Source organism: Lepus europaeus, chromosome 10, assembly GCF_033115175.1.
Source record: "Lepus europaeus isolate LE1 chromosome 10, mLepTim1.pri, whole genome shotgun sequence".
Taxonomy (NCBI): Eukaryota; Metazoa; Chordata; class Mammalia; order Lagomorpha; family Leporidae; genus Lepus; species Lepus europaeus.
In genome coordinates, this window is record NC_084836.1 from 84,380,903 (window position 1) to 84,405,195 (window position 24,293).

General features: G+C 43.6%; 1 protein-coding gene across 7 annotated transcripts in view; it reads left to right on the top strand.

The window, feature by feature from the left end:
• The window catches only part of KIF16B (kinesin family member 16B), a 328,211-nt gene that overhangs the window by 213,297 nt on the left and 90,621 nt on the right, over window positions 1-24,293 (top strand). For 3 of the 7 annotated variants that reach the window (XM_062203838.1, XM_062203839.1, XM_062203840.1), the window contains one exon: window positions 94-6,255. The exons of 1 other annotated variant lie outside the window; for it this stretch is intronic. In XM_062203838.1, coding sequence (XP_062059822.1) covers window positions 94-2,175 — 2,082 coding nt within the window. In that variant the 3' untranslated portion in view covers window positions 2,176-6,255. Of the gene's footprint in view, window positions 1-93; window positions 6,256-18,175; window positions 18,299-24,293 lie in introns of those variants that run through there. 3 more of the 7 variants (XM_062203844.1, XM_062203841.1, XM_062203842.1) reach the window with 1 other exon arrangement.

Genomic DNA, 24,293 nt, shown 5'->3' on the forward strand with positions numbered 1-24,293 from the left:
GAAACTAATGACTACCAGGAGCATCATGTGTGAAAGAACGGCAGAAAGTGATGCCATATCCCCATTTCAACCTTTTTTTGACATCTTGAACAGAAAAAGCAGTCTCGGCTGGCACGGTGTTTCGGCCCACTTCTGTCTAGAGACGCCACTGATACCTCCCACGTCCTTAGAGAAGCGAGGCAGGAGGTGGACCCGGACCACTACTGGAGTTGTCCTGTGAACCAGAGCATCTCAGACCCTAAAACTTCCTCCTCAGCATCACAAAAGACAGCCTGGCAGTCCAGAGATCGGCCCCCTGTTCCTGGGGTGCCACAGCACCGGGCTTGCAAATATCACCCTCCTGAGCCTGCTGGCCACTGTGAACACAAGTGTTTTCATGGGTCTCCACTCTCTATTCTTGACGAAAGCAACACCAGTGATGCTGCAGATGTTCAAGGTAAGGCAGCCAATTCCAGCCAAGTGCTATCTGATACAGATGAACACAGCTCGGGAGCTGGGTCCACCTGGACTTTGCTGCACCATACGTCCCAGGAGGTGTCTCTGAATGGTGGAAGCAAGCAGGCCCGACAGAGCAAAGTGTTGTGCTTTGTTCTCGCGGAGAGCGTTTCTCAAGAGGAGGTCGCATCCGCCGATGCTCCTTGGCGTGCACCGGCCTCCAGCTTTTGTAGTGAGCAGCAGGATGAGAAAGAGTTGGCTGCTAAAAAGATCAGCTCTCCTGAGTCACTGCTAAGTATCAGGACGGAAGGAAACTATGGACTGGGATACTTTTACCACAAGTTCTCAGATCTTTATAAAGATACCAGCCATCAGCTGCTACAGGCTGGCACAAGGGTGGTGGACCAGGCCAGGCACGTGGGCAGCCTGTGTGACCCGAGTGGACTCACTTCCCACATGACTACGTTCATCAGGAACCTGCCGATCCTGAAGCACTTACCCCTGGATGTGCCCTTTAAGTCCCACGTGGCAGCATCGGAATCTGATTCCTTCCCTGAAGCTCAGGTTGGCAGCAGCCACCAGGAAGAGGCTGGCAGCACGAGGCAGGTGGAGACCGGTGTGCCGTGCCCAGTGTTTGTAGCATCGGGATCGCCAGGGGGCTCACCAAGCTCGGTTTTCCGCCTCGAACATGGAGGTGCTAGGAAGGGTTCTGCCCTGAAGCAGACGCTTGTGCAATTCCCTGACCAAATGCTGCACCTTCAAGAGCGCCCTCTAACAGACTTTCTCGAACACGTGTCTTGTTCGCTACCCTTGGGCGACGTGAGCGAAGTCGAAGGTGTTTACTGGCTTGCTGTTGCTAACTGCACAGAGCCGGACCCCCAACCAGCATGCCTGCTCCTACTGCGGTCAGCCCTGATGGCTCTGGTTCTGTCAGACAGTCACCCAGGCTCAATGACCCTTTTTCACACTCTTCCTTTCCCCGGATTACGGGAGATTCAAGTCGGCTTCGGTGGACAGAGTGTCCGGTTCCTAGGCTCCACAGCAGATCTCCTGCTCACGGTGTTCAGTTACAACAAAAACCTCTCGCAACAGCTGTGCCGTGACCTCCTCCGTGTCCTAACGCCAGAGTCTGAAGCCGCTGCCTGCGCCAATCACCCTTTGCTCCAGCGAGATCTGGTTCAGCTCTCCCTTGATTGGAAAGCAGAAATCCCTGATTTAGTTTTGGCAAACGGAGTAGGGTTGTCGTCCAGATTCCAGACTGCCATGGTTGACATGATTTACTTTCTTCACGGAAATATGGAAGGCAGCGTCCCCTCCCTGGCGGAGCTGCAGTTACTGCTCTACACGACCGTCCGGGTGGAGGGGCAGCCCGGCCCCGGCTGCAGCTCGCTGCTCCTCCTCAACAGCCACATCGCGCTCATGCGCGCCGATGGCGTCTTCCACCTGCACACCCCATCGCTAGGCACGCCTCCCTCCCGCACACAGTTTGACGTGATCAGATGCCGTGCTCTGAGTGAGTTCCGGTGCGCTGTGGTACCGGAGAAGAAAACTGTCTCCACAGTAGAACTTATCTTCTCACAAAGACACAGGCTTGCATCAGATTCAAAAAAGAGTCCAGAGGCCCCGCACGTTCCGCTGGAGCCTCGGGGTAGTCAGGCTGGGGCCCCTGAGGTCTGGAAACTGACGTTCAATTCTGAAGATGAGGCTCTGTGGCTAATCTCCCATTTGACAAGATCCTAGGGAGGAGACTTTTAAAGATGTGCTACCTATTTTTTTGAGAATTCTAATAAAAAACGTGAAGACAGTCAAGGAAATAGGAATTTATCAGTTTGATTAATTAAATTGGAACTAGAAAATTGCAGACTTCTAAAATTGATAATGTAAATATTTTAAATACAGTAAAAAATAGTAGCTGGTAGCAGAGAACTGATAAGATATATTTATCACCACCTTGCTTTGTTTTCTTGAAACCCGGGCTTCTAACTTTGGATCAGACACAGTATTTGGGAGGTGATTAAAGCATTTCTGATTGCTTGGCTTCCTTTATGTCGATTTAGTGTAGTGATTTGGAATCCATCTGTGCCTGCTAGATGCTGGCAGACTCGTATGTGCCACCTGAAAAAGCGCCTAGCCTGGCGGTGACCTGCGTTGACATCCTCTGTCGTAGTTGTGATTAGGACCGCTGTGTGGCAGAGCACATCAGTGCTGTGCTGAGCTTCGGAGAAGGACCCAGGGATTCCACGTGGCCTCGCGCTTCTGTAATGCTCGGACTCCAGAGAGCGGTGTGTGCCCTGCAGTGGTTTCTTCTTCAGCTAATTGCCTCTTCCTTCCTCCTCTGCTATTTCCTCCCTGCTCCCTTCCAACCTATAAGATTTAGTGACTTACTCCCCGATTTGACTTCCCCCACACTCCAACCTCTGGATGAGGTGTTCTGCCGACCTCCAGTCGGGGTGAGTTCCCGCCCACGTTTCCCTGGCCTAGATCTCCTCTCTCCATCTGGTAGTCGGTTGCCTGCCTCCTTTGTAAGACCCTTCTCAGCGTGTGGACTTCCTCTGTCCACTCCTGCTAACTGCATCGTGAGTAATAAGGTCACAACTGCTGAGTGTACTTCCTGTTGTGTCTGACCCTGGTTGTTCTGCCACTGTTCCCTTGTGTCTCGAGTGCGTGTTCTACCAAATTCCAAAGTTTCAGAAGGAGGCTCCTGTTTCGCTCTCAACTGGGGTCATGCTTCCCCCACCCCACCCCCGGTAGCCACTCACACAACCTTGTATGTAATTGAGTGAATCAAGGATTCTGGTAACCTGCTCGTCATAGCCCTGGCATGGAGGGGCCATTTTTCCTTCAGTCCAAATCTTGGAATCACGTTCAATAAATTGTTACAGCCTCTTCTTCACTTCTGTTCCTAATTGATGACAGGGATGGTGTCAAAACTTAACCGCCCAGAAACTTATCACCTCCTTTTGGCCAGGAAGCACACATCTTCCCTCTCTTCCTTATCAAAAGTGACTTAGCTGTTTCTATGTTTACTTATTTTTATCTACCCAGTTTCTGTGGAACGAACAGAAAAAGGTAGGAAATTGGAGAATGTGTCACAGTGGACAAACTGGTGGCTACAGCCTTGTTTGCTTCGGACCAGTGCAGGTATTTTGTTTAGTTCTTTGAGGCAATTTAATTCTTTCATGTTATTATGAGCCGAATAACTTCCAAAGTGCTCCCCACCCCATACCTACACACCTTACTGCCTTATAACTGAAGGCCTTTGTGTGAGAAGGACATCATTCAAATCAGCTTGTCATCCCCTATCTTGGCTGGTAGGTCATCTTGTATCATGGAAAAATTCCCAGAATCTACTATGACAGTCATAGGAAAGCTTATCCATAATATTTTTCCTATTTTAACTGTTTGCTACTTTTTTCTCAGTTGATGTAATTGTGTATTGGTTTTTCTAAATTGTCCCACTTGGTGTGTTATCTTTGTATCTTTGATCATGAAGAGCAGAGGGAGTAGAATTTAAGATACCTGCATGGGTTGCCAAGGTCAGGAAGAGGCAGCAAATTTTAATAGCTCAGGATTGTAGCAGAGAGTGTGAAATGCTGAACAGATAGACCTGCTTGTCCTCACAGGTACTGAAGCATGGTATCAATCACGGTCTTTAGTGTTTTTCCCAGGTGGAGCATGCAGCAAATAGCAGCATTGCATAAAATCATAGTATTCAGTTTAACATCTTCAGTGCCTTATGACACAAGGAGGCTGCAATCTGGATTGCATTCAGATCTCACCGAGGAGCAGAAGCGGCATACAGCAATCCTACTTTGGACGTCACTTCCCTCACCAAAGCCTGCTTGGCACCCTGAGATAAAGTATGGTTCCTAGGTGTGGGAGCTGGATATACTGTCCGTGAAGTAGGTGTCCAGGTTCTCATAATGTCTTTGGAAGCCAGGAGAGTCCCATTAGTGCCACTGTCCACTGTGGCTTCTATCCTAATGGCCTCCTCCTGGCTCGTTTGTCAGAAGTGCTAAGCCCAAGACATGCATCTCATGGGAACTGGGTGTGACAGTCTAAGTATTCCAATATAACATCTCAGTTGTAATGAATTTCTGAATCAGAAGAACATAGAGGCTCATATGTGGTTGGTTATGTAGCATTTTGCATTGTAATATAGGCATAAACACTTAAATTGTGGGGCCTGTTAATACATTCTAGATGGTACCTCCTTGTATCCTTTTGAAACAGTGATTTTTATCTGAATTTGATTAAAATCCATTTTGCTCACAGCTGCCTGTCTTGCAGACTTATGGTTGGCAGGCTGAATTTATTTAGTCTTTGTTGAAAAACATTTCAAGACAGTTTGTCTCTCTATTCTCATTACTTAAAAAATGTACATGCATCCCGTTAAGCCTTCGAGCCATAATAATTACAGTAATTTTTACTTACATTCTTTTTCTCAGATGACTTCAGGCTTTGTATGATGAATAGTTTATAGTGATTTTTAGTAATGTGTCTTTGATGGCCAAGCAGTCTTTTTATATAGACCAGTTTCTAAGGACCTCATTTTGTGAATGCAGTCCCAGTCTTCAGTATGTAACTAAGACAGCTCTGCTCATCCCATAAATTATCTGTTTGATATGTATCATATCAGCTAGCTATTACCAAATAGCAGTGCTCAAAATTTCAGTGGCATATCCAAACAAAAACAAGCAAGAAAGCTTTTATTTCTCACTGCTGGCTTGCAACAACTCTGCTGTAGACTACAGGTCATCCACAGTTCAACGAGGGCTGGTCTGCCCAACAGTGTCTCATTTTAAAGTCTTTGCTCTAAAAAAGGCTTGATGATACCGGAAGCACAAAAGGGCTATCATGCAAGCCTCTGCTGTTAACGTATAATTGGCCATCCCAAGTCACATCACCAAGCCCAAGTCCAGGAGTGAGAGAGTACATTCCACCCCACCAAAGGGCCGTGGCAAGATTATATCTGCACTACTGCTGCAGGGAGAGAAGACTTGGTGTCCTCTTCCATCTCTGACTACTTCCTTGGATGAACTGACCACTTGCTACCTCTGAAGCAGTCTCTTCCTTGGGAGCTGCTGTCATTGTTAGATCTTTCTTTCCCAGAGTCTTCCTTACTGTGATCTCTGTCTGCAGAATCCATCCATCCATGGCACCCTCTATAGCAGAACAAAAGAAGCCTAGTGTGCAATCTGTATTACATCACAACCCTTCAGAGAGGAAAATTATTCGCTCTCCTACTCATGATTTTCTTGACCCCAACACCCCTCCGTCCCACCACTTCTTATACAACACAGCTTCTAAACCATCACCATCTGACCTTTTGTCAAGCTCTACCCCTGTAAATTGTTAAAGCCTCCTTTATAAGGAATGGAGCTGAATAATCTAGTTAATGTGATGGAGATTCTACTGTAAATCACTCCTCCTACCTGTTCTTCTAATATGTGGTTAACATCTTTAGTTCCTGAAGATATAGGTTTCGATGAGGGGAGCAATTCCAGCCACCATTTATATAGTACTTTACCCTTGTATTGTTCCTTTGATCATTACAGTGATCTTCTTTGGAGGACTTATAATCCATCTTCATTTCCTAGTTGAGAATTGATATTCAGAAAGAATTAATTCGTTGAGAAACTAGACTTTAGACCAGGCCTCCAAAATATATGTTTGTTTCACAACACAAAAGCCACCGCCTAGTCATTTTTGACATTGTCATCTTTTTAATTGGCTTTTTTTTTAATTGACTTTTTCCCATAGGAATGGCTTTGCTAGAAATGAGTCTTTGTAAGCATTGCTAAATTGATTCTGTAATTGCTGGACATTAAAGATTGTTGGTCTCTGAATAAATTGAGGTCGTTGTTGTTATTGTTTTCAAAGATTGCCTCACCAGTTTTTTTGCAGTTCCGTTGCTGCCTTGTAGGAGCCTCATGACTCCTTTTTGCTCTCTGCATTTTTGACTCCTGCTGAAGAAAATTGTAGCTAGTCATAGTGTGAATATTGTATAGATAACCCTGGACGCTCGATGTTTTTCCTGTAGCTGGATAGTTAATTAACATGTCCTACAGAAAGCTGAGGAGGGAATTACCCACCTCTACCTTTGGTTCTCTCATGATCCATAGAATTCAGCACAGTTTGGACCAAAGTAAGGGCTCAGCAAAACCCCAGTGAGTGAAGATGCATGGTTCTTCCGATGATTGATGGAAAGGCATTGTAGAACTCGAGGGAGAACCTCCAGTTTTTCCTCCTGAGGGTCCTAAACTGTCCGATTAATGTTTGCTGGTATCACCTAGCAGTTGTTGCCATGTTACAAGTCAGGCATACCAGACCTGATATTAAGTCTTTTTTTTTTTTTAAGTCTAGCATTTATTGATGAGTTGTCCAGAGATGATGACCATTAAAGAAAAAATAGTCTTTTAGGATCTGGAGAAAGATAGTGACATTTTTAATAGATTCATGTTGAAACATTCATCATATATCTAGCATTTCCAAACCTGGAAGCAATGTAAGTCAACTCATACTGACATGGAAGAAATCATTGATTCTGTTAAGAATCATGGATTGGAAATGTCAACTAAACCACTAAACTCAATATGTCCCACAAACACTTCTGTCCAACATGGTTTGTCATTTTCTGGGTCTTTCAAAATTAAATTTTGAGTTTAAATTTTGAAATCTAGGTAATTGAATTAATTATGTAGGACAATCAGAATTAAAGAAATACTCCTTTACTTGAAAATTTGTCTTTCTATTTCCTGGCACAATTCTAAGCTCATTTCAAAAATGAGACAAGCTTAGCATTGTTTCTTTATGCCAGGCTGTTGTTTAAGCTTTGTTCTTGATTGCTGTGGATGGTGAGGGCATGCCTCTAGCATATGTGGTCACGTATCTTAGCAAGATCCCATTCAGTTCTATTTACTAACCCTGCAAAGATAGCATGATGGCATTAAGACGAGATCCCTTCACAGCTTAAGCAGGTTTCCCCTGGAAATGGATATAAGCATGCCTTGACTGTTCACTATACTCATAATTCACACTTGTTCACACAGTTCCCTTTATTCCTCATTGCTTATACCTTAGCTTAGACTTGAAGATAACAGACTCTCACCATCTCTCTCCCAGATTCCCATTCCAAACTGCTGTGGCATAGCAGGCATCCGATATATAATGGCTCTCATTAGAACTTACTGTGGCATTTGTAGCTGAAAAAAGGGAGGGGCTAGAGCTGTGCACTATGCTGGAAACAGTGATGAGAGAATTATCTGGTAAAAATCCATGTTTGCCTGCCTTCTAGAAGCAGAGCTTGGATACGGGCTTCAGGAGATCAGCAGCAGTGCTCAGTTCTGACCTTGTCGTGGTCCAGGCGTGTGCTGAATTCAACATATGGTGCATAATTAGAGCATTTAGGGGGACATGTTGATGACTCCCTGGGGAACAGGAGCATTCTGCGCCTTCTGCAGAGCTGACAGTTACCCGAGTAGATATTAATGCCGCTTCCCATCCATTTCCACATCTTGTCCCCTTTGAAGGACAGCCTAGATTCCGACTTGAATACCTATAGTGTAGCCTGTGTTCTGCCCGTGTCTTTTGGCTGTGGATCCAACTACAGTGCTTCCACACAATAGAAAAATAGTGTATTTGTTGACAGAGAAAATAATTTCATTAAAAGCTTTAAGAAAAATAGGTCTTTGTATTTAATTTTAAAAAGCTAATATTTCTTTTTTTTTAACTTTTATTTAATGAATATAAATTTCCAGTGTACAGCTTATGGATTACAATGGCTTCCCCCTCCCATAACTTCCCTCCCACCCGCAACCCTCCCCTCTCCCGCTCCCTCTCCCCTTCCATTTGCATCAAGATTCATTTTCAATTCTCTTTATATACAGAAGATCAATTTAGTATAAAGATTTCAACAGTTTCCACCCACATAGAAACACAAAGTGAAACATCCTGTTTGAGTACTAGTTATAGCATTAAATCAAAATGTACAGCACATTAAGGACAGAGATCCCACATGAGGAGCAAGTGCACAGTGGCTCCTGTTGTTGACCTAACAAATTGACACTCTAGTTTATGGCGCCAGTAACCATCCTAGGCTGTCGTCATGAGTTGCCAAGGCTATGGAAGCCTTCCAAGTTTGCCGACTCTGATCATATTTAGACAAGGTCATAAAAGACAGAGTGAGGATAGTAACCAATGATCCTAAGAGTGGCATTTACCAGGTTTGAACAATTATACAGCATTAAGTGGGGAAGAGGACCATCAGTACACACAGGTTGGGAGTAGAGCCATTGGTGGTAGAGTAGAGGTTATGATTACAAAGGAATGAGGCCCAAGTGCACTAGACAGGGCCTAGAACAAAGGACAGTCATTATTAGAGGAGCTAAGAAAGGTGCTGTCTAAGCTACAAGTAATTTTTCTGTTGAGAGGCAAATAGAACCTGACAGAAGGGGCTTGATAATAATCTGGTGGGCTTTAGGCCTTGTAAGTTAAGAGGCCCAGACCTATCTATCTCTTCACATGGGGTATATCCTAAGGGAGGTGTGAACCTCCTAGGGGAAGGCACTCTGTTGACTTTCATTACTTGGCTGGCCTGGGAGGAGAGCTGGCCAGGTAAAGGCAGGGGGCATCTCTAACAAGAAATTTACAGTTCTGCCTGCAATGTTGCTGACCCTACGTGACCATACCCTCAGCTGCAGTGGTCACTTTGGAAGTTGGGCTGAGTGAAGGGCTTTTCAGCTTAGAGCCAATAAGATCTGTGGCTCTGACCTGGGCATCCTTCGAGTCCAGGGCAGGTCCATTTCCAGTGATCCAACTCTTGGCAGAGCTGCCAGGGCTCTTCACAAGCTGACTTCTGCTGAAGCCCAGGCTTACCACATTGAAAGCCACTGCAGTGGACTGGCCTGTTGGGTCTCCTTGAGGGCAGATCACTGTACCGATCAGCCATTAATAGGCCTGCCACCCATTGCTTCTGATGCCGAGCTTTCTTTTCCTCCTGGTTTGTGTTAAAGCAGACCAGAGGATGCAAGTCAAGGGAGTGCCCGTGTCCCATCTCTAATCTTAGGTGGCCTGAACTACAAGTCTATAGTCACAGGCATGTTCTGTAGTAGTTTTTCTTAGGTAGACAATGCCCATGAGGAAAATTATATTCTCACTTGAAAACTTTCTTTCCCTTTGGTCTGAAAGGGAGGTTTTTTCTACTTACTGTATACTTCGCTGATGGCGAAGTGAATCTAGCTATGAGATTATTATTTAAGTTCGTATTTTGGCTGTGCTATTACAGAAAAATGTTAGCCATCTCTTTTATAAGGTCTAAAGATTAAATTGTGTGTCCTACAGATTCCTTCATAATAGAATTAGTTTCTTACCTTGAAGAGAATAGAGAAATGAAAGAACAAGTTGGGCTTAGAATAGAGAAATGAGGGAGCAAGTCCTAGATCGCTTGCTGACAATAGCAATATCACATGAATACTTAGCAAACCGTTTCAACCATTAGATAACAACTTAAGAAAACATTTACCAGAAGGTCCAATGCCTTCTATAAATTTTAAGAATCATGTATTTGAAAACACCTCTTAAATATCTAACATGGTGTAGTTTGTTTAGCCAGTAAACTTAAGCACAACCATCTAAAATGTTTTTAGTTTCTTTCTACCAACACGTTTAAAACATATGATACACAGATTCAGGTCACACAAATTAAAATGTATCTTTGATTGATTTTAGCAGCTTAAATTTATGGACAATCTTATCTATAAGCCATTTAAAATAAAACTCTTAATAAAATTTCCCCATGTGGACATACAATATGTACACACATATAACATAGCATAGTAGACCAATATAGCAATTTTAATAATAGCTTTTAAAATCTTTAACTCTTTTTGTAGATTGCCAATTGATTTGAATTGCTTTTTCTTTTTAGTAACCTCAGTTAACCATACTTTCTCTCAGTTGGTACTGTTAATACATTATTGGCTTCATCTGTTTACAGAGCCATCCCAAAGTACTGAATATAATAAAAGTGGCTGGAAAAAGTTCATAGGAACCTATAGGAGGACAGCTAAACACAGAACCAACAACGCTTTAGTTTTATGAGCAGCACATCATATATAACTATGGATGACAAAAGACTTTAAGTTGCCATGTTTAAAATTATAAACTCATCAACCAACAAGAGGCACTTGCTTACTTCACAGTATTTTTGAAAGCACCTGTAGGATTTTACAAGTATTTAACCCTTTAGGCCTCTGGGGCTTTCTCATTAAGATAACTATCATGACTAGTAACACAAGATCATTAGACTTTTTAATTCTCAAACATTTGTATTAATAGCATTTTCCATTATAGAAACTTAAAGTCTGGTACCACATCACATCTTGACAGTCCTTCTAATGTAATCCAAATAGCCTGATTAGTTGGTGTCTCTATATGATGAGAGACATAGGTCCTTCGATTTTTTCAGTTGGGCCCAAACTGGAAAAACCAAAGTCCAGGATTTACTGGAAATTTTAGAGACCAGATTGTTTGAAACTGATTTTTTGAATGCCTGTCAAGAATGCCAAGAAGGCTCAAAATCCAGAATATCTGGTTGAAATAAGATTCCTTAAAATCATGACATAACATAGACCAAATTTGATCATTGTTACAAGGTGATTATTCTAATCTTTGAAAATAAGCACCTATTTAAATAACCCATAGCTCTTAATAAAAATTCAGCTGTTTTTGAACAATTAGAATTTAACAGACATCAAGAGAACATAATAGATTACTTTAACACATTGCTTTAACAGAGCATCAGAGTTTAATTCTATGTCAAAGAGAAATTGAGGTTCCTGTGATCTTTTGCTGTGAGGTTTCCTTCCTTTACCTTCTTTCATATTGGTGACCATGTTTCTGTGTTTCTGTGTGTAACACATCTTTAAGCATCTTTTGCAGGGCAGGATGAGTGGCAACAAATTCTTTCAGTTTGCTATGAAAAGTCTTAATTTCACCTTCATTCACAAATGAGAGCTTTGCAGGATATAGTATTCTGGGCTGGCAGTTTTTCTCTCTTAGTACCTGGGCTATGTCTCGCCATTCCCTTCTAGCTTGTAGGGTTTCTGATGAGAAGTCTGCTGTGAGTCTAATTGGAGATCCTCTAAGAGTAATCTGACGTTTCTCTCTTGCACATTTTAGGATCTTTATGTTTCACTGTGGTGAGTTTGATTACAACATGTCGTGGTGAGGATCTCTTTTGGTCATGTTTATTAGGGGTTCTATAAGCTTCCTGTACTAAGATGCCTCTGTCCTTCTCCAAACCTGGGAAATTTTCTGCTAGTATCTCACTGAAAAGGCCTTCTAATCCTTTCTCCCTCTCCATGCCTTCAGGAACTCCTAGAACCCGAATGTTGGGTTTTTTAATAGTATCCTGTAGATTCCCGACAATATTTTTTAGATTTCTAATTTCTTCTTCTTTTCTTTGGTTTGCCTGTTTCCTTTCCTGTTCTCTGTCTTCTAAGTCTGATATTCTCTCTTCTGCTTCGCCCATTCTGTTTTTAAGGCTCTCTAATGTGTTTGTCATTTGATCTATTGAATTCTTCATTTCATTATGATTTCTCATCACTATCACCGTTTCTTGTTCCACTAGTTGTTTCATTTCATTTTGATTCCTCCTTAATATTTCATTTTCACGAGAGAGATTTTCTATCTTGTCCATTAAGGATTTCTGTAGTTCAAGAATTTGTTTTTGAGAACTTCTTAATGTTCTTATCAATTTTTTGAGATCTGCTTCTTGCATTTCTTCTATCTCATCATCTTCATAATCTTGAATTGGGGTGTCTTTTTCATTTGGGGGCATCATAGTGTCTTCCTTGTTCTTGTTAGCTTGGTTTTTGCTTTTGTTGTTTGGCATGTTGGAGATATTTGGTTTTTTCACTGTGGTGTTTTTTCTTGTTACACTATGGCTCTATATTAAGTGGACTGTCTGCTTTTGGTGGAGCCTTAGAGGCTTGAGATGAGTGTGGACTGAGAGCTGTGTTTGGTTCCTCAGGGTTGAGGGTGTGTCAAAGATGACACTCCCAGGTTAGGTGTGGTAAATCTCTCTCTCTTTTTTTGATTCAAAAGGGAAGTAATTCCACACAGCTGAACGTAATTGGAGGTAGTTAGCAGGCAAATGATATACCCACAGGAGCCAGAGATCAGAAGCTCTTTCCCAAGGACCACACAGGGAATCTGTGCTGCCCTCAGTGTGGGCTCCAATTCTCCTGCAGTCTCCCACTGGGTTGCCAAGTTAGATGCTAATCTCCTGTTATTTCACCCCTCCCCCCAGAGTCAGGTTTTTCTGCTAGGCTCAGGGCTGGTGCAGACCTGAGGTCGCCCTGCTTATGACGTATGTCCAAAATGGCGCCTGCTCTGTCTTGCTCGCCTTTGAGAGGTGAGTGGAGAGAGAGAAACTTGTGTCCGTATCGGTCACTTTTTTTCTTTTTTTTTTCCTCTCTCTCTTCTAGTTAGCCTGGTGAACTTTTCCCCACGGAGTTTCAAGCCTCGTTCCCTCTAGCCTCCTCTTTCCGCTTGCCCGCTGGTGTCTCGGGCTATTGAGGTTTGGCTCACCTCGCGTTCCAGTGCTGGTGTGTTGAGTCTGCCGCTGGTGTCCCGAACTTGGGCTTCCATGCTCTCCACGCAGGTCCACTGTGAATCACTAGTTCCGGAAGAGTTTCCTATGCTGTTTCTTCCCCTACTCTTCCTTGACCCTGCAGTATCTCCACTTATATTAAACTGTCTCTCCCCCGGACTAATAGTGTGCTCCCTGCCTATTCCGCCATCTTGCCGCTCTAATATTTCTTTTTTTATTATTTTTGACAGGCAGAGTGGACAGTGAGAGAGAGAGAGACAGAGAGAAAGGTCTTCCTTTGCCGTTGGTTCACCCTCCAGTGGCCGCCGTGGCCGGCGCACTGCGCTGATCCGAAGGCAGGAGCCACGTGCTTCTCCTGGTCTCCCACGGGGTGCAGGGCCCAAGTACTTGGAAAAAGCTAATATTTCTTATGTACAGATAAGATATTCAAGTCACTATGTACTTTTTCTTTTGACCCTTTATTTCTAAATAGAACTACTCTGCAGTGTATTTAAAATTCCCTGTAATGTCTTACCTATTCATCCCAGGCCTACCTGCTGCAGAAGTGCTTCTGAATGCAGAGCCTCCCTCAAGGTTCTTTATCTCCTAGTGAGATGAGGCACCAACTTCCCCTTCAGAGTTACAAATCTTTGCCATATGTAAAGAGACTGACTGATTCTAAAATAAATATTGCCCTACAAATTTGAAAACTCCTGTAAATAATTGGATATGATATGAGCCAGCACACGTTTACACGTCTCCTATAACCCTCAAGATACTCAAACTATAGCTACTTCCAAACCAAAAATAACTTCAGGTGACATTTTTGTTGCTTTTCCTTCCTGCCCAGCATAAACTTGGTTTAGGAGAATGTCAGGAACCTTCCACACTGTCTCCTGGGAATTCTGTATGTCTCATGAAATTGACTCTACGAAGTCATTACCCTGTGGCAACGGTTTGATAAAACACATCCTTGTTGTTCTCTATTTATGCTATTCCTCAAATATCTTCAGACTCCAATCATATATTTTAGTTCCTCACCCCTGTAGTTGTTTGTTTCTGTGCGCTCACTAATAGGTAGTTCACATGAAATCAGTGAGATGGAGCAAACTGCACCCATGATGGCAGTGGACTGCAGCCATACTTCTAGTAGTGAGGAGAGGACTGTCTTTCTTCTCCTCAAAGGATTCTGCCACCCTTCACTGTCTGATGCGGACTGTGGCTGTCAGGAATGCTACAGAACCATGCAGATGCTTGTGAGGAGAGGGCTGGCCCACACTGAGGCAAGCTATGAAGTGTAAGAGCCAGTCACTCCCAGGTAACTTAGCCGGACCCAAGCCATATGCCCTGCACAACTATCAAACACATGGATTTTTTTTCTGATAAAGTGTTAAATGAGTCTGGGCCTCAAGCAACTATCCTTTTATTAGGGATTGATTTCAGATTATACTTTCTTAGAAATTGTCTCCCATTCATAAAATACTGATGTAGTAACCAGAGTATCAGTTGCTCATTGTAATCCCATTTTGAAAATTGACTTATAAAAAGAGAAAGTTAGGGGCTGGCATTGAGGCAGAGTGGGTAAAGCCATAGCCTACAATGCCGGCATCCCGTATGGGCACTGGTTTGAGTCCTGGCTGCTTCACTTCTGATCCAGATCTCTGCTAATGTGCCTGGGAAAGCAGCAGAAGATGGCCCAAGTACTTGGGTCCCTGCCACTCACATGGAAGACCTGGTTGAAGCTCCTGGCTCCCAGCTTCAGCCTGGCCCAGCCCTGGTCCTGGCGGCCATTTGGGGAGTAAGCTAGCAGATGGAAGAGCTCTCTGACTCTTTCTCTCTAACTCTTTCCTTCATAATAAATTAAATAATTTTTTTAAAGTAAGGTAGCAGATACTATCTTTAGAATATAATCTATCTAGAGTAGAAACACTAAATCTTTGTTCAAAAATTTAATGCAGATGAGAAAAACTACAGGTCTTAGAAATTACAAATTATTTGTAAAAGTTATTTTGTAGTTCCTAGACCTATCCCAATGCGTGGCACAAGGTTGGAACTAATAAAAGAGAGCACTGTTTGATTGCATCTCCTAGGAGCACCAGAAGAAAAAGCATTCCGGAGGTTAGTGACATCACTGTTGCTTACGTGACGAAACATGCCTGGGCAATTTTGAGCTCTGCTCTTCCTCAGGAACACTCCTGACATTTAGACAGCAGTGGACACAGTCCCCGTCACTCTCCCTCAGTCCCCACCACGGCTTTCTGATCCAGCCTGCATTACCAGTTCTTCGGTCAGAGTCTACCTCTAACTTTACTTCAGGCCCAAGGGCAGGGCCTCGTCTTGTGCCTCCTAAGGGTCCTGCCATATAGTTGGAATTCAGCAAACTCATGGCCATTTTCTGAGACAAGGAACTGAAGTGCAGATAGGGACAGTGACTATTCAGAGACCAAGTCTCAGAGCCAAGGTTGCAATCCGTGTCTCCCCCCTCTCTCTGAGCCTTTGAAGGAAGCAGAATGTGGAATCTGCTTCAGAGATGCATGTAAAGTTAGAGTTCAAAACCAGCCGTAAGCAGATATTGACATTGTCTCCTACACCTTAGACAACCCCAGAATTCACATGATCCTGGACAATTTGATCATTAAGTGGAGGGCTCCCTACCTAAGGCAAAACAGTGAGAAACATGAAGTTAGCCTTTGAAGTCTTCTCCCTTGTGTGTGTGTGTGTGTGTGTGTGTGATATCTACATGCCTCAGAGACTGTGTATGTTTGTTATGCATATCTTCCTGGCAACTGTGTGTGAGAGAGGGAGAGAGAGAGAGAGATGTCAAGAGATCCACGTGCCCCGAGACAGAAGTCCAATGGATAAGTTTGAAAGGCACTAATGATGGCCCCTCAGCAAGGTCAAGTGCTGTTGAAGGTCTGTTTCATTTTGTTTTGTTTTGGCATCACTGTTTTTCATGGGTCAGAAGGAAAAGATCAGTTCCCTTCCTCCCTTTCTTCCCTCTCCTCTTAAGGCAGAGCCTGTGAGTGTACAGAGAAGGCTACTTACCAAATTAGCTATGGTGCTGGCCTTTTGATCTCAGCAGCAGGAAGAGTTCTGGATCCCCATAAGGCAGAACCAATGGGTCTGCTCAGTGGCTTCGTCAGTTGCTAGTGGTTTCTTCTTGTCCTGGCTATGTTGTCTCCATAACCGCAGCCTTACAATGTGTGCGGGTGTGGGTGTGGGGATATGTGCACACGCACGCGTACACACACACACAACAACAACAACAAATAATCGATGCACTGACCATGTCAGATCTGGAAGAGATTGTGTTATTACTTGAAATATAATTATTAATCATGTCATAGAAGGGATCAGGACTCAGCAGAGCAAAAATTTTAGTGCTAAACCATGGCTTTTCTTATATTAAATGTGTCCTTTTAAATAAAACCACTAACTCATTGCTCCGCCTTCTCACTTTTAAATAGATAAACATTTCATGCTTTAGGAATGGTCTACATTTAAAGTACTTTGCAAATGAATGGTCAGAGGATTAAAAGTTCTTTAACAACACTCTCTATGAAGAAACCCCCTATTAATAGGAGAGGGAGGAGGGTGCGTATAGTGGGAAGAAGCACTGTGTTCCTAAAGTTGTACTTAATGAAATGCATGAAGTTTATATTCCTTAAAAAAGAAACCTCCTTTTTTAAGAATTTCCACTACATCAGAGGCAACTCAACAGGCATACTGTTATGAGAAACAGTTAGTGGTTCTTGTTTTGCCACTGTGGCATAAGCTGTGATGGTCTTACTAAAAGGCTTTGTTACCTTCATATCAGGCCACAATGTTCACACTGTCTACTGGATTATCTGCAACAAATCTTAAGTCTCTGTCCCACGGAAGTCGCAGCTTTCATGCGCACAGCTGGGTGGGCCTTCCGTGTTATACCTAGATTCAGAGCACAAGGTCCAGAGCCCCTGTTGGCCCGGGAGAAGGGAGCTTATTACCAACTGTTTTCTTTTTAGTCAGATAAACAAGTTTCAGTGCATAATTGTGGTGTTTCCAGTTTCTAAACTACCTGTTGTGTAGGTGTGAGGTGTTCATTAGCTTACATTATCTTAGATGAGTGAAATTATTTTACAGTTCCATGATAGAAGAATAACATAGTAGAGATGAAGGCAGCCTCCAGATTAGCCTGAGTTCAAATTCAGGCTCCACCACTGACTCCATCAAGTGACCTCAACCATCAGTATTGGGCCTCTCGCCTGATAAATAGGGTTAATAATGGTAAAGACCTTATAGGAGAAGCGTGAGGATTAAATGAGCCAATGCATGGGAATTGTTAACTGCCATTCTTGGTATATGGTAAGTATTCAATAGATGTTAACTATTATTATGGTTCTAATTATTTTATTACCACTGCCACAAAAATGTATTTTCTTACGTTTTCTAAAGCCCCAGGTTAGTGCAAATAATGATTGTTCAGAGATTTCCTCCTGTTCACACCCAGGAGAACTCATTTTGAAGATTTATTTTTTTCATAATGCCTCTTCCTCAAACCCTCTGGCTTCGCATCACCCAGACCATAAATATTTGTCAGAGCCAGGATGATTATTAATCAAACGGAGCCTACAGACAATACTGGGGATTTGTTGTAATTGTTGTTTAAAGAGCTCTCCGTACTACCCTGGCTTATAAAAATGCCTGAGAGTTAAAAATGAACTCAATTTGAATGAAATCCCCAGCTCTTGCAGCTTTACATCCAGCAGTCTGATAGTTTGTGAAGAAAAAGTTTGTCAGATGATCAAGGGTTTTCAGAAAGGAATCTCGTTTACATTGATTTTTTTTTTTAAGTCAGGCTGTGTAATCTGTGCCTGTTTTCACTTGTTCTTATAAATTGGGAAGAACTTCAAAGCCAGACAACATTTTGAAGTGCTTTTGCCCTAACTTTCTGGAAAGGTGTACCTAAAGAAATGGTCTTTTGTTACGAGAGAGGCTTAGCCCTTCTCTTTCAAAGAAAGCCATCATTTCTCTAAATAAACTCTACTGGTCTGATGCGCTTTTCTCTACTTGAAACACATTTTCTCCCTCCTGCCCTAGCCAGGTATTTGCAGCAGAGTGATCATGGTTTCTCTTTGTTCTCCCTGTCTGATGTGCCTTTGATAGCGGATGGTTTCTCGCTCTCTGGGAGCAAATCCGGACGACCTGAAGGACCCAATTAAGATTAGTATTCCACGCTATGTGCTCTGCGGGCAAGGCAAGGACGAGCACTTCGAGTTTGAGGTCAAGGTACGTGTCCGTTCTTGTACTCTTGAGGAAGAATGTGGAGTTCGAGGCTGCACATTGCTTTGTGTGTCTTTTGTAAAAGGAGACGAAGCTCATGCGGCTCTCTTGTTCTGTAAGATGCTGGCTGTGGCCTCCTCTAAGCCAGCCTGTGAGACTCCAGAGCATAGTTTTCCCATGGAGGGTAGTGGTGGCCAGGCAGTCGATCACTCCTGGATGGAGGGTCCCCACCTGTCGGGATTTCAGCACCTGGGAAATCCCAGTCCTGGACAGACCGGGATAGTTGGTTACCTCATACAGGCCTAAGCTCAATTTTCTTATCTATAGAAGTAGGAATAACAATATTTATGTTACAAATATATTGATGCATATCAAGCATTGTGTCCAGTGGTTGATCTATATAACAAAGAATAAGTAATAGCTGTGGCTGTTGTTACTACTACTGCGGTTTCATTTTTGTTGTTTCTATTATTAACCAGGAAGCTTTCCAAATCTGTTTCAGGTATGATTTGATTGAAACAGCTTTTCAGGGAGAGATGTGCCTGTTTCCTTACATCATGCTTTCTGAAATAATGACTTCATCTTATTTCTAATTTATTTCCTTTGACTCATACCACTTCATTAACTGTTCCTGGCCATCATCGCTGCCTTAAAGAATTAATAATAAGTTGCTTCCTCATTGTCAAGGGTAGGCCAGGGTGCATTGATGTAAGAGGTCCCTTATGATCTCCTCCATGTGGATGTGAAAGGGTGTTCTTGGGATGGCTTTGTACAAATCAACACCACACTGGGAATCCAAATGTGGGGTGATCCTAAGCCTTTCAATTTCTGTCAGCCTCAGCTTCCCCGTTGGTAAAATACAAAAATTGGATAATACCAGTGGTCTCCAAATTTCATTTTACCTGAGAAGCTCCTTATTGTTAAAATAAGCACACACACACACACACACCACCCTCCCCAGCCCCGGGGAGGGGGAAACACCTGGGCATTAATTAATATATTTGAGGTTATTTTGTTATTTTGTTGAGTAGATATGATGGTGACATTGTTTTTAGCTTTTCTCATCAGACTCTGATTTCTTGTACAAATATTCATTCTTTGGTCCATTACTTTTTTTTTTTTTTTAAGATTTATTTATTTACTTGAAAGAGTTACACTGATAAGGAGAGGCAGAGAAAGAGAGAGGGAGAGAGAGTAACTCCATCTGCTGTTTCACTCCCCAGTTGGCTGCAACGGCTGGAGCTGCACCTATCCAAAGCCAGTAGCCAGGAGCTTCCTCCAGGTCTCCCATGTGGATACAGTGGCCCAAGGACTTGGGCCATCATGTACTGTTTTCCCAGGCCATAGCAGAGAGCTGAATTGGAAGAGGAGCTACTGGGACTTGAACCGGCACCCATCTGGGATGCTGGCACTGCAGGTGGCAGCCTTACCCACTATACCACAGTGCCGGCCCCATTACTTTCCATTGCCCTGACTTAATGCTTAATTCCTTTTCATTTGCTCATCACCTTTCTAAATGGTTTCTGTAGAATTCTATTCGTACATGTAGGTAATGTTATATAGATACATAAATACATTTTCTGGAGGTACATTTGTGTTACTTACATATTTTTAATTAGGGATAATTAACTAGCTGGTAAGCTCAGAATTATGAATCTACAAAGAAACCACAGCCATGAAGGACATGCAATGATTTTAGTTGGAACATAGATTTATTTTACTTTAACAGATAAATGCACTCATAAAACACAACTATTAAATTGATTTCATGTTGAAAACTTACATAAAGAAAATACTTAATTTTTTTTAACTAGGTTGATTTAAATAAAAATCACAAGCAACTAATAACCCAGGTGGTGTGGTGATTATGGCCAAGATTGTAAAGATGCTACTGTCAAAGAAGTCACTGAAACCAAACACAGAAAGCCACGTGGGGCCTTTCGCAATCTCAGCTTTCACACCAAACATGTAAAATCCAAATCCAGAGAGTTCTGCTTGCTTTGAACATATCAAAGCAGATTCTGAACACCTGTCATTGTTCTGTGTGCTTTCTCTGCTTGTCTAAGGTGCTATAATCATGAGCTGAGGAGCGGGCTGCAAGTGTGAGCCTGAAGAACTCAGAAGGCTCCGTTCAAGAAGGGTTCCTGTGTCTTCACAGATGTGTCTAGGGCCTCTGCTCCCGCAGGGATACATTTAATAGAGGTTATCAGGGCCACAGACACGTGACTGCACCATCCTCCTCCTTAACAAAGCAAGAATAGTCCTTCTCCAGGCAAGACCTGTTAGAAGAGTTCTGAGTGCACCAGTAACCTGTCCAGTCTTGTCTAGGTAACCCCAACATGTCACCTAACCTCCCGATACAGTGAGGAAAATAAAACCCACCTCACTGAGTTGGTGTGAGACACTCTTGTGTTTATGTACATCAGTTGCTTGAGGGGCCAGCATTGTGGTACAGTGGGCAAAGCCATTGCCTGTGACGCTGGCATCCCGTGTCAAAGCACTGGTTGGAGTCCCAGCTACTCTCCTTCCAATCCAGCTCTCTGCTAATGCACCTGGGAAGACAGTAGATGATGGCCCACGTAGTTGGGCCTTTGCCACTCATGTGGGAGACCCGGATGAAATTTCTGGTTCAGACCTGGCTATTGCAGCCATTTGAGAAACTGAACCATTGTGTGGAAGATCTCTCCCCCCTCCCCTTTCCATCATTCTGCCTTTTAAATAAATAAACAAAGAAATAATTTTAAAATAATTGCTTGAAATAATGCCTACCACATATGAAGTTCTGGATCAGTAAGAACAGGGAGTTTAGATCCCTTCAGTGAGTGTGGGTGTGTGATTTTCTCTTTATCAGAGTTTTAGTTCTTTCTTTTTGCTTGTTTGTTCCCCTTTATCATTCTAACCTGCGGCATCTATCATTTGCACATTTCATGGATAGGCCTTGTTTTCTAACATAACTAATCACACCTATGATAATATTTTGCGCTTACTAAGTCCTTCTCATGTTGAGACAGTGACTTTAAGAAAGCTAGGATAAAAGATATTATTTTCTTCTCTTTAGTTTTAGGCCTTTTTGAAGAGAAATCTGCTATTAGCATATGTAGATTTTTATATTGTGCTTTATACTTTAGAAAAACCTCTGCTGCTTCTCTTCAAAAAGCTGTGTGTGTTTTTGGTCACCCTTCAAGGTGATCGTGAAGGTCTTCTCTGGTCCTGAGTGTAGCCAGCAAGAGCTGTGCTATCTGTGACGAGCAGGGCCTGGTCTTGACACTCTCTCGGTGCAGGACCCTGGGCACATTGTATGGCTTGCTAGTGATCACTGCCAGCTCATAGGGGGCCCAGGTGACTTGTGTGAGCACACAAGCGCCCAGAGCCTAGAAAAGGACCACATACAAGGTGTGTCTCCCTGTGTCCTTCCTCTGCTAGCTTCCTAACCCAGCCCCCGCCCCATCCCCCATACTTCATTCCTCCCCTTTTCTCTGCTCACTTCCTTAGGTAGAATTTATCAGACATATAAATTATTCCTTCTTCTCGGCCACTTCCATCTCATTTTATTTCATTTATTTGTCTCTAAACTGCCCTGGTTTTGTACCTGGTCTTCATTTTTATATTTTAAAATGTATTTTATTTGCTGCCTGCATTGCCGGCACTCCATATGAGCACCGGTTCAAGTACAGGCTGCTCCACATCCAATCCAGCTACCTGTTCATGTGCTTGGGAAGGCAGCTGAGGAAGTTCAAGTGCTTGGGCCTCTGCACCCACATGGGGGACCTACAAGAAGTTCCTGGCTTCAGTGTGACCTAGCCCCGGCCATTGTGGTCATTTGGGGAGTCACCAGTGGGTAGAAGACCTCTTTCTGTCTCTCCCTCCCTCTTCTTCTGTAACCCTGCCTTTGAAATAAATTAAAATAAATGTTTTAAAAATTATTCGAGGTTTAGGGACTAAAAGAGGGAGCTCACATCTTGCTAGTTTACTTCCCAAATGCCTACAAGCCAGGAACTCAGTCTGGGTCTCCCACGTGGGTGGCAGGAACCCAAGTACTTGAGCCATCACCTGCTGCCTCCCAGGGAGAGCATTAGTGAGAAGTTGGAATCAGGAGTAAAGCCAGGACTCGAACCCAGGATTCCACTATGCCATGCGGGTATCTCAAGTGGCAGCTTAGCTGCTGCTACTGTGCCAAACGCCCACACCCACTTTCATTTTAGTCTCTAATTCAGTAGCTCCACTCTGGCGCATTGCTGAAGGAGTCATGAGCCTATTCAGGGGATGTTTCTCGAGGGTAAGGGGGAGGGTTCAGGGGGAAGGGTGCTAGACAGCAGGGGTTCCCAGTGCTCTTCTCATCCCTCATGGGTCCTGAAGAGGTTCCCATCACTGGTCTTTATTTTTTTTAATACTTATTTATTTATTTGAAAGGTGGAGTTACAGAGAGAGAGAGAGGTAAAGGCTAAGAGAGAAGTCTTCCATCTGCTGGTTCACTCCCCAAATGGCCACAACAGCCAGGGCTGAGCAGGCTGAAGCCAGGAGCCAGGAGCTTTATCTGGATGTCCCACATGGATGCATGGGCCCAAGCACTTGGGCCACTTTCCACTGCTTTCCCAGGCATGTTAGCAGGGAGCTGGATCAGAAGTGGAGCAGCCGAGAGTTGAACCAGCACCCATATGGAGTACTGGCACTGCAGGTGGCTGCTTTACCTGCCATGTCACAGCACCGACCCCCATCACTTTAAATGAGATTAATAGAATATTTCACTAAACTAAGATATATTTAATTCAAAAGGAGATTGTGTGCTTTATGCTTTTTCTTTTTGAGGGATTAAAACAACCTGTTTTTCACTAAATAAGAGAATAGATCAACAGATAGGTTTTTCTTGTTTGGTCTCAGTTAATCTTTGTAATCCGCTTTGATGAGCCATATCTTTTATTATTATTATTTTGACAGGCAGAGTGGACAGTGAGAGAGAGAGACAGAGAGAAAGGTCTTCCTTTTGCCATTGGTTCACCCTCCAATGGCCACCGCGGCCAGCGCGCTGCAGCCGGCGCATTGCACTGATCCGAAGCCAGGAGCCAGGTGCTTCTCCTAGTCTCCCATGCGGGAGCAGGGCTCAAGCACTTGGGCCATCCTCCACTGCACTTCCAGGCCATAGCAGAGAGCTGGCCTGGAAGAGGGGCAACCGGGACAGAATCCGGCACCCCGACTGGGACTAGAAAGCGGTGTGCCGGCGCTGCAGGCGGAGGATTAGCCTATTGAGCCGCAGTGCCGGCCTGAGTCATATCTTACATACAGCAGAGTGCACCTGTTGTATGTGTAGTTGAAAGGTTCCTGATACATGCGAGCCCCCACATAACCAGTGGCCCCATCAAAGTTTAAACATTCCAAGTGCTCCAGAGAGTTTCTCGTTGACCTTTGTGGCCAGCAGTCACCTGCTCTGTGCTACTGCAGATTTGTCATGTCTGTTCCCATACGCATAGAAATGGGAGTCACACAGTATTTACCTCCTGTGCCTGGCTGCTCTCACCTAACATCATATTCTGGAGATTTGTCCATGTAGTTGAGCCTAACAATATTCGGCATCTTTTTGTAGCTGAAGAGAACCCCACTGTATGGATGTATCACATTTTGGTCCCCTCTGTCTCGTTGGCATCTGCTTTGATGTTCTGGCCTGGGGCTACAGAAGGCCATCCTCTCCGTGTTGCCCCCTACCCCATGCCTTTAGTTCCTGATCTCTGAAGGACACACGTTAAGTACCCCTGGGTCAGTTCTCATTTCCTTAAAGCAATCCCTCCCAGGGGCTCCCAATGGCACATTCTTCCTGGCCACTGGCTGTGCAAAGATGCACATCCTACCATCCAGCCACAGAGACAAGGCAGGAAGCTGCAGGTGGGCCAGTCTGGCTACTTTTCAAGACTTGGAGCTAAATATTTGCAGAATGTCACCTGCTGGTCAGCAGAATATGTCTGTGAAATATATACTTGCCCTGAACTGCAGCTGTACAAATAGTACTGCT